Genomic DNA, 9,448 nt, shown 5'->3' with positions numbered 1-9,448 from the left:
AACAGCACGTTATCTTACAGTCCCGGGAACCGAGCCCAGCTTTCCTTCCTTCACAGGGAAATGTGGCCCTCCTGCTTTTCTTCACCACTTAGGCTACAGTGGGTGGTCAAGTGGAGACCAAAAAGGCAAGAGTTGGGGGCAAGGTTTATGCTGGAGACAAGTGCTGACCCTGACAGCAAGGAGCCCTGTAGCAGCCACAGGAAGGCCGCCTCAGTAAGGTGGCCTCCTGGAACTGTGGGTCCACCTTTCCATCTGCAGTCTATACAAGGGGCATTCTACCTCAGCCAGCTTCCTACTCTGTCCCCCAACCTTGTCCCCATGACTAGGCAGTGGCATGCTGTCCCTGCTTCTGCATTGGCTCACAAGGGGAACCCCCAAGGTAGGGGGCTCTGGGAAGCAAGCGTCCTGGTCCGGAGGCACTAGTGAAACTCCACTACCATCTCTATGCCTCACTGGCTCAACAGATCTGTCCTGGTTCTGCCAGTTTTGATGAGCCTGTCAAAGTTTGGGACAAGGTCCAGGGACAAAAACAGGAAGTCCATTTATTGAGAAACTAGTCGGACTATTCCGGTTCTCCCACTGCAAGACAGCTTTCCCGCTCTCCAACCCATGGCTTCAGGAGCACCACTCTCATCCCGAAGCATCCACACCCTCAGCCAGAGAGATCACCCAAGTGCTCAAGTTCACGCAGATTTGAGTGAGATCCTGTTCCCTGCCCTGGTGGCGTGTGTGTCTGTGTTTTCCAGGCATCGAGGTGTGAAGATACCCAGCACCCCCACCTCTTCTCTCCAAAACTTTCACTATTCGCTGGTTCATCCATACATCTTTCTCTTTCTGAAACTTTAAGCTCCGTGGCAGTTCTCCTGCAGAGGATTCTTCCCCTCTGAAACCATGGACAAGCACAACTTAGTGGCAGAAGGACACACTTTATTGAGCCCCTCAACCCTAGTTCTCTTTCTCCTGCACAGTCTTGGTTCCCCGCAGACGCCCAGTCCGGCGGGCAGCAATAAGACCCACTTTGCGGCCAGCAGGGGCATCTCTGCGGATAGTAGAGGGTTTGCCAATGTGCTGGTGGTTGCCACCTCCAAAAGGATGCTCCACAGGCTGCAAAGAGAAAGGTGGCATTAGTACAGGGGTGTGGACCCACCTACCTCAGGACCTGGTTAAAAGCAGCATCAAGTGACCTGTGCCCACAAACCACAACCACAACCCAAAGCCTCACACTACAGACCCTTTGTCCCAGAAGGGAGATGCTCCAAGCAAGGACTTGTCCATTTAGCCTCCCAGTTCCCAATCCCTGCCTCAACCACCCATTTCTGGACTACTCACGTTCATGGCCACTCCCCGCACACGTGGCCAGCAATTCCTCTTTGCCTTGTACTTGTGGTAGGCACGGCCAGCCTTCAGAATGGGCTTGTCAATGCGGCCACCTCCGGCCACCACACCTGTTGGGAAGCTCAAGCACCTCAGGAAAGTGCACCATACCTTCCCAAACCTTCAGGACCCTATGAGGCAGAGCATCCCCACCCCCGGACGGCTCGTCCTCTCACTGTACTCACACACCATCACGTGGCTCCCAGAATCTCTGTAACCTCTTCCCAGTTACCACCAAGCAGCCTAGCAGACGAGCCCAAGTTCAAGTCTGCTGGGCAGCCTAGTCAGGCCCTTGCACACGCCATCGGCAATGGCTACCTCCACCTATGGTTCTCCAGGAAGACCCCCTACTGCACCCCATCTCGGCAAGCACATCACTCTAACTTCCACGCACCAAGAGGAAGGTGGACTCAGTCTGCCCCGGGTCTCCACCCGTGCGGCTTGTTTTGTAAACATCTGCTCAAGAATGCTTCTGGGGGGGGGGGCAGCTACCTGGCGGCTCTGCCGGTTGAGGATCCAGCTCTTGGCCCTGATGATCTCAGGGTTGTAGGCTCTAGCAGGGAGCCAGCTTGGACACTTGGTCCCTCTACCCAACTCACACACACGCTTTCTCAAATCAACCTGTAAGACTCCACTCAGAGAGCACGTGGGGGTGGGGCGGGATACCAAGGGAGAAGCTGAGCTTCTGCTAAGCAGGGAGCTGGACTCTGGGCTTGATCCCAGGACCCTGGGATCACCCCCTAAGCCAAAGGCAGAACTGGCCACCCAGGCGCCCCTGCAACGAATCTTTAGAAAAAAAATAAAACCTTCCCGAGAAAAGTTGTTCCTGGTTTGCCACACTTCAAAGGTGCTGCTGCAAGAGCAACACGAACGAGGTCTCACCCTTCCTGAGACACTTGCTGGGTCGCTTCACGACCGCGAGGACCACCAGCCGGCGGAGGTGGGAGCGGCGCCCAGCAGGCCCCCGTCACCCCGCGGCACAGTCGGGCCTGCGCGACCGGCCCCGGCCGGTGAAGAGGCCGAGACTGCCGCGCCCACTGCACAGACCCTGGCCGGGTCCCGCGGTTGGCCGGGCGCGAGCGACGCGCGGACGAGCACCCCGCAGCCGCCGCCACTCACCGACCACAGCTCTGTTGGCTGAAGAAATGACTTTCTTCGAGCCCGAGGGCAGCTTCACGCGGGTCTTCTTGGTCTCCGGGTTGTGGGAGATGACGGTGGCATAGTTCCCCGAGGCTCGGGCCAGCTTGCCCCGGTCGCCGGGCTTCTCCTCCAGACAGCACACGATGGTGCCCTCGGGCATGGTGCCCACCGGGAGCACGTTGCCGATGTTGAGCTGGGCTGCAAGAAGCCCGCCGGTCGGCGTCAGCCCGCGGCCGCCCCCGCGCCCCCCGCGCCCCCCGCCGCCCCCGGGCCGGCGCGAAGCCCACCCTTCTTGCCGCAGTACACGAACTGGCCGGTGTGGATGCCCTCGGCGGCGATGAACAGCTCCGTCCGCTTCTTAAACCGGTACGGATCCCGGAAGACCACCTTGGCGAGGGGTGCGCCGCGGCCCGGGTCGTGGATGATGTCCTGCGGGCCGAGCGCGCGTGAGCGGCGGGTCCCCGCGAGGCTCCCCGCGTCCCCACCCGCCCGCGGAGGGGCTGCCCGCACCTTCACGATACCCTTGATGTAGCCGTGGCGCTCGGCGAAGTCCACGGCGCGCAGACGCGCGGCGCCCTTGCGGTGCTTCACGTGCGCGCGGAACACCGAGCCGGCGCCCTTTCTCTGCCCACGGATGACACGGCCCATGGCGGTCTGGAGGCGGCTCACGGTTAGCGCCCAAGCGGCCCGGGAACCCCCGCCGCCCCGGCTTCAGGGTCCCGTCTCCCCAGCATCCTCCCTCCAGGTCCCACCCCTCCGCGCCCCCATCCCTGGCCGTGCGCCCCAGCTCTTTCGGGAGTCCCGGCGGGGTCCCTAGCGGGCCTCATGGCGACGGATGGCGACGGATGCCGCGAGGGCCGCCAGGCCACACGCACGTCCTACCTGCTGCGGAGCGCGGCCGGAAAAAGACAAGCGGCAGCGGACAGCCGCCTTATCTTCCGGGGCGGGGCCGAGAGGCGCTTGGCCTTCCGGCGCGGCGTGAGCGCGGTGCACGCCGGGACTTACTCCTCCCGCGGCCCCCTCAGGCCTCAGGGGCCTCTGCACAGGCGCATTGGGATCAGTGGGGCCCGTGGAGCTTCGATGGCCCGATGTCTGGCGGCGCTCTGGCCGGGCACCCACTCTCCCGTCGCTTAGCCATTGTGTGGGCGGCCCCCGGGGGGAGGTCGGAGGGGAGTCGGAACCTCACAGGAGTCTCCCGGTGGGTGAGCGTCGCCCCTGAGCAGCCGAGGAGGCCCGCAGAGGTTGAGGGACTTTACAGAGCGCCTCGCTCCGGGCGTGGGGTCGCAGGTCTCCCCTCCTGGCCTGGTGACGACCCCTTTCCATGGCTGGAGACTCCTTGCAAGGTAATTGGCTCTCCTGTAGGGCGAGCGCCCCTTCCTGGGATGAGGCGCTTCCTCGTAGGGTGAGGGCCTCCTTTTAAGGAAACGGAGGGACCGTTTGGGGGCTGGTGGTGGTTCACAGAAAACCGGGGTCCGGACGACAGAAAGCAAATGCCCGACTACCGACAGTGCGGCGGCTCCGGGGACGCTGGGGCTTTGTGCACTGCTGGGTTTTTCGAGAGGTCAGAGCGGCCGTACCTGGATGTGGGTGTTGGGGAGAGAGACAGGGGCATCCTGGCGCTCGCGTGCAGAGCTGGGGCGGGGCATGGGACCTCGAAGTGGTTGCCACGGAGAGACTGGGCGACCGCAGAGGTGCGGGAATCGCAGTCGGGATAGTGGGCCCCTCTCAGGCTGGTAGCAGAGGGGAAGCGAGCCCAGGAAATGGAGCAAAACTGGGGGTTGGGGGGGGGAGAAGAAAGGGGTGAGCAAAGGGAGCCTGGATAGATGACCCTGTGGTGAGGGAACACAAAGACTCTGCTCAAAACCCTGTGGGGAGGAGTGGGTGGGGATGGAGCCGAGAAAGGGAACAGCAGGTGGAGGGCCCAGGGGGGTGTGAGCTGGAGGTAAAGAGCAGGTCTGCCAGGGCAGGGAGCCTCTAGCTGGGCATAAGCTGCTGAGTGAGGGCTTCCTGGAGGCACAGAGGAGTGGGAGGGGCCTTCAGGAGGGTGCCTGGAGGTGGGACCCCCGTCTGAGAACTGCCCACAAGCAGGTCAGGGTAGAGCTTCTTGACCAGGGCTGTGGGTGTGCAGGTGAGGCCAGTAGAGGGAGAGCCAGCGAGGGGGGAGGGAGGGAGTAAAGGCAGAGGTCCCAGTGGACAGAGGCTTGCACTCAGGACTTTGAGTTAGGGTGTTTGCTAGCACCAGTGTGGCCAGGTGGGCTTTGGAGGGATGGTGGCGAGAATGACCTCGTGGGACGGTAAGAAGAGGGGAGGAAGGAAGTCCATGTGGGCGGGCTTCAGGAGTGGCATTCCTGATCTCCAGAGGAGCAGAGAGACTGCTGAAGCCCCAAGTGAGGCAGCAGGTGGGTTGGCAGGCATGGATCAGGAGGCAGCCCGAGGGGTACTTGCGCCTCTTTGGGGCAGAATGAGGGGTTTTGAGGTCATCCCAGGATAGACTCAGAGGATCAGAAAGGCAGAGAGAGGGTGGATTGGAGGTGGGGACAGTACTTGGACATTCAGGCTCTCAGGTCCCTGAGAGGGTCCCGTGGGTTTCTGGGATGGGACATGGTAGGGCAGGGCCCCCTATTCTCCCTCTCCGGGAGCTGGATGCAGCCAGAAGGCGGCTGAGCAGGCCCACTGCGGATGTGTGTTCAGAATCTTCCCATTGATAGATGGTCAGTGACGTGGGAAACAAAGGCTGAAGAAAAACTACTAAATTTCCTTATTATCTATAACCTATTGACAAGTAAGTCCTTAAAACAGGCAGAGTGACCTTCCTTCAAGAGCTCAGCCACCACGGTGCTAATACCTTGCTAAAGACAAAAGGCAATCTTAGCCCGACCCCCAGGATCCCGTAAGTCTACTCTAACATATAAAAATGTCTTTAGGGGTGTCTGGGTGGCTCAGTGGGTTGAAGCCTCTGCCTTCGGCTCAAGTCGTGATCCCAGGGTCTGGGATCGAGCCCCGCGTCGGGATCTCTGCTCGGCGGGGAGCCTGCTTCCCTTCCTCTCTCTCTGCCTGCCTCTCTGCCTACTTGCGATCTCTGTCAAATAAATAAATAAAATATTTTTTAAAAGAATAAATAAATAAATAAAAATAAAAATGTCTTTGGAGGGGCGCCTGGGTGGCTCAGTCAGTTGTCTGCCTTCAGCTCAGGTCATGATCTTGGGGTCCTGGGATTGAGCCCCATGTCTGGCTGCCCCCTCTCCCTCTGCTGCTCTCCCTGCTTGTGCTCTCTCTTTGGCTTTCTCTCAAATAAATAAATATTTTTTAAAATGCCTTTGGAAACTTCCTTTATCTCCACCCCACAAGATACATGTTGGCAATCACCCCTCCCCAAGCACATGACCCACCAACACGCATCTGAAGGGTCTCATGAGTGAGGTTTTACTATACCGCAATAAATGGCTTTTTCCCAACAACAGCTAGTCACCTCAGGGTCCTGGAAACCTTGGTTCCAAAATTCCTTAGAGACTTATGCCATCCCTGACCCACTCCCAGTTTGATAGTATACAATGGGCCACGCCTCATGACCCCAGCGCAGCTCTTTCTGCCCATGGGTCCTGTCCCCATGCTTTAATAAAACCACCTTTTTGCTGGGGGAGTGGGAGGGAAGGGATAGGGTGGCTGGGTTATGGACATTGGGAGGGAAGTGCTATGGTGACTGCTGTGAATTGTGCAAGACTGATGATTAACAGTACCCATGAAGCAAATAATACATTATATGTTTTTAAAAAAAAAAAAAACACCTTTTTGCACCAAAGACATCTTAAGAATTATTTTCTAGCTGTGGGCTTTGAGCCCTATCTTTCCTACATCAGTTGGGGCCACAGTCTGCGGTGAAATGGTCAGCAATGCCAGCCCAAGAGTTGCAAGGGCTGTCACAGCCAGGACCAAGGAAGAGGTACTGCTCAAGGGGGCATGCTTGCTCGGGCTCCTGAAGGCCTACCTGGAGATGATAGGCATGGACTTAAGGGAGGGCAGCCAGTGCTGGGGCGTTAGAGGTGCAGACATGCTCAGTGCATCTATCCTTGCAGAAATGGGGTTTATTTATAAATAAAATCTTTTTAAAAATTGTGCAGGGGGGGGGCAGAGGGCAAGGGAGAAGCGGACTCCCCGTGACCTGAGCCAAAGTCAGACACTTAACCAACTGAGCCACCCAGGTTTCCCTACATTTTGATAATTTTTTTTTTAAGATTTTATTTATTTAACAGGGAGACACCAAGAGAGGGAACACAAGCAGGGGGGGTGGGAGAGGGAGAAGCTGGCTTCCCATTGAGCTGGGAGCCTGATGCGGGGCTCAATCCCAGGACCCCAGGATCATGACCTGAGTCTAAGGCAGACGCTTAACGACTGAGCCCCCCAGCAATAAAACATTGTGAAATTAAAGTGTGAATGTTCCATTTATAGATATAATGATATTGCACACTTAAGAGACTGCTGCATAAACATAACTTGTTTTTTTATTATTTTTTTGAGAAAGTTTTTGTGTGCAGGGGGTGGGGGGCAATACAGGGAGAGTCTCTAGCCCACTCCATACAGAGGGGGCTAAATCCCACCACCCTAGGCTCATGATCTAAGCCAAAGCCGAGAGCTGGCTGCTCACCAACTGCGCCAAGCTCCTCAGAGCACGAGAGCAGATTGAGGAGCACAGGGAGGAAAGGGAGATAATCTGCAGCAGACTGTGTTGAGGGAAGAGCCCGACCTGGGGCTCAAACACAGGACCCTGGCGGCTGGGTGGCTCAGTGGGTTAAAACCTCTGCCTTCTGCTCAGGTCATGGTCTCAGGGTCCTGGGAACGAGCCCCGCATCGGACTCTCTGCTCAGCGGGGAGCCTGCTTCCTCCTCTCTCTGCCTGCTTCTCTGCCTGCTTGTGATCTATCTGTCAAATAAATAAATAAATCTTCAAACAAACAAACAAAAAACCCAGGACCCTGAGATCGTGACCCTCATGAGCCAAAATCAAGCATCAGGCACTTAATTGACCAGGCCACCCAGGCGCCTCCCTAAACATCACTTTTATATGCACTAAGCAACCAAAAATTCATTCACTTTATTGCAGTGGTCTGGAACCAAACTTGCAAGTTTGGTTCAGCCCTTCGCCTGGACCTCCCGACTCCGGCAGCGCGCTCGCCCCTCGGACCTGAGGGCTCCGGCGGGATCCGCTCCAAAACAGCGCCTCACCCTTCCGGGAGCCCGGGCCATCGCCTGCCAGCGGCCTCGGGAGCCAGAGGGCGTCTACCGAGGCGCGCGGTCCTCCGAGCCTCCTAGAGCAGCCCCGGGGGGGCCGTTCCCGGGGGCGGGCCGGAAGCGGACTGCTCGCACCCGGGCGCCGCTCCTCGAGCGGTCGCGGATGGCCGCCCAGGGTGAGCGGACCCTGGCTGCGGGGCGGGGATCCGAGCGGAGTGAGGGCCGTTCTCCGATTCCGGCCTGCCTGAGGCTGTGGTCCGCACAGAGGCCGCGCTGAGCACCACGGTGGGTGCCGACCCGCAGCCGGCGCCGCTCCTCGCTTTTCCTTTGGTTCTGGGCCTTAGGGAGCGCCCGGGTTCCCGTTGGCCCCACCGACTGCGGCGGGAGGCGAGCGGACCGGGGGCTGAGTCCTGCGTCCCCAGAGCCTGGGTGGCCACGCAGAGCTGAGGCTGCGGGGGTGGGAGGCCTGGGAGACCAGTTCTGTCCGGGCTTCGGTCCCCTCGTCCTCCCGCCTGCAGGTGCCAGGGCGCATCCGCGGGCGCCGACTGGCCACCCCCGTGCGCGGCCTCTCGCCGGGACTGCGTCGCTGGTCCGACCGCGGCGCGGAGTCCTTCCCGTGTCCCGAGGAACCTGCTCGTGCCGGGGATACCGCCGTGAAGCCAGACGACGTCCCTGGCCTCGGGGAGCATATCCTGTAGTGGGGGTGAGGCGTTCGTGTCGCAGAGGCAACGAACAAGTAAGAAAGTAGTTGTTGATCCGCGCAAGGGCCTGAAGAAAATGAGCCCCGAGCACCGGCTGGTGGGAGACGAGGTTTCTTCCAGAAGTAAACCTGCTGGCTGAGCGGCCGCGCTGATCCCTTGCGGGCGAGGGAGAGCGCGCGGGAACGGCTTGGGCTGCTTCGAGTAACAGTGGACACCAGTCCGGCCGCAGTGTAGTCAGCGGGGGTGGGTGAGGCAGCGGCGCAAGGTGCCGCAGGCCCCCGGGGAACGGAGGTTTTCTTCTAAATCCGAGGAAAGAATGACTTCTGCTGGTCCTCCAGGCCCCAGTAAGCGCAGCCCCCCCCCCCCGCCGGAAGCCCTCCCTGCTCCCCCGTCGAAGTCAGCATCCCCTCCCCTGGATACTCTCCCCCCGGATTCTGAGCAGGAGCCCGGGCTATCTCGTTACCGTTATTTCCCCTGCTCCACTTTTTTCAACTCAGCCCTGTTTTTCTCTGATTGAAGACTTACTCCCTTGTTCACAGGAAGGACTGAACTTAGGTCTTTTCTCTCTCTAAGCAGAGGGCCCCTCCCTGTGGACGTGCATTCCCCAGATACAGGCAAGCAAAGACCAGCACAGTAACGTCCCCTCCTAACTGTGGAGAACGGTGTGCGCAGAGCTGAGCGCCAGGTCTTCCCATGAGCTGCTCATCCTCTTGAGATGTTCTGGTTGCCTCACTGGGGTGAGGAGGACGGCAGATCAGTCAGCAGTGGCAGCGGCAGTGGTCCAGGCAGGTCCTGCCCACAGACTGCCCTGAACAGGCAGCCCAGAGGGTAGTGGTGTGGTTCTGCTCTTTGCATTTGCGGGTCATGCTGTCCAGACACAGAGGACCTGCCACACCTCTCGGATCATTGTGTGTAGCCTGTTACACGGTCACATGTTTAAAGAGCTCTCCTGCCAACTGTCACCTCACGGCATCATAACTACAGGATTTCTGTTAACTCGTGCCTGAA

General features: G+C 59.1%; 1 protein-coding gene across 1 annotated transcript; it reads right to left on the bottom strand.

Annotated features, from left to right (window-relative positions):
- Window positions 1-910: 910 nt before the first annotated feature.
- On the bottom strand, window positions 911-3,476 carry RPL8 (ribosomal protein L8). Its single transcript, XM_032848385.1, has 6 exons — window positions 3,397-3,476; window positions 3,025-3,168; window positions 2,802-2,943; window positions 2,494-2,712; window positions 1,330-1,445; window positions 911-1,104 (listed from the first exon to the last, which is right to left on the bottom strand). The coding sequence occupies exons 2-6, from the start codon at window positions 3,160-3,162 to the stop codon at window positions 946-948; spliced, it is 774 nt and encodes a 257-aa protein (XP_032704276.1). The 5' UTR covers window positions 3,163-3,168; window positions 3,397-3,476; the 3' UTR covers window positions 911-945.
- Window positions 3,477-9,448: the final 5,972 nt, after the last annotated feature.

Source organism: Lontra canadensis, unplaced genomic scaffold (genome assembly GCF_010015895.1).
Source record: "Lontra canadensis isolate GAN:19392208 unplaced genomic scaffold, GSC_riverotter_1.0 scaffold201, whole genome shotgun sequence".
NCBI classification, from domain to species: domain Eukaryota; kingdom Metazoa; phylum Chordata; class Mammalia; order Carnivora; family Mustelidae; genus Lontra; species Lontra canadensis.
Note: the sequence above shows the minus strand (reverse complement) of the source record. Positions and strands in the feature narration are given on the sequence as shown.

Bases quoted from the DNA above. Each gene is read 5' to 3' on its own strand.
- RPL8 (XM_032848385.1), bottom strand. From the start codon at position 3,162: ATGGGCCGTGTCATCCGTGGGCAGAGAAAGGGCGCCGGCTCGGTGTTC. The intron at 1,446-2,493 runs GTGAGTGGCGGC...GCTTCCCAACAG, and splicing joins AGCCAACAGAGCTGTGGTCG to GTGTGGTGGCCGGAGGTGGC. The intron at 1,105-1,329 runs GTGAGTAGTCCA...TTCTCTTTGCAG, and splicing joins TGCGGGGAGTGGCCATGAAC to CCTGTGGAGCATCCTTTTGG.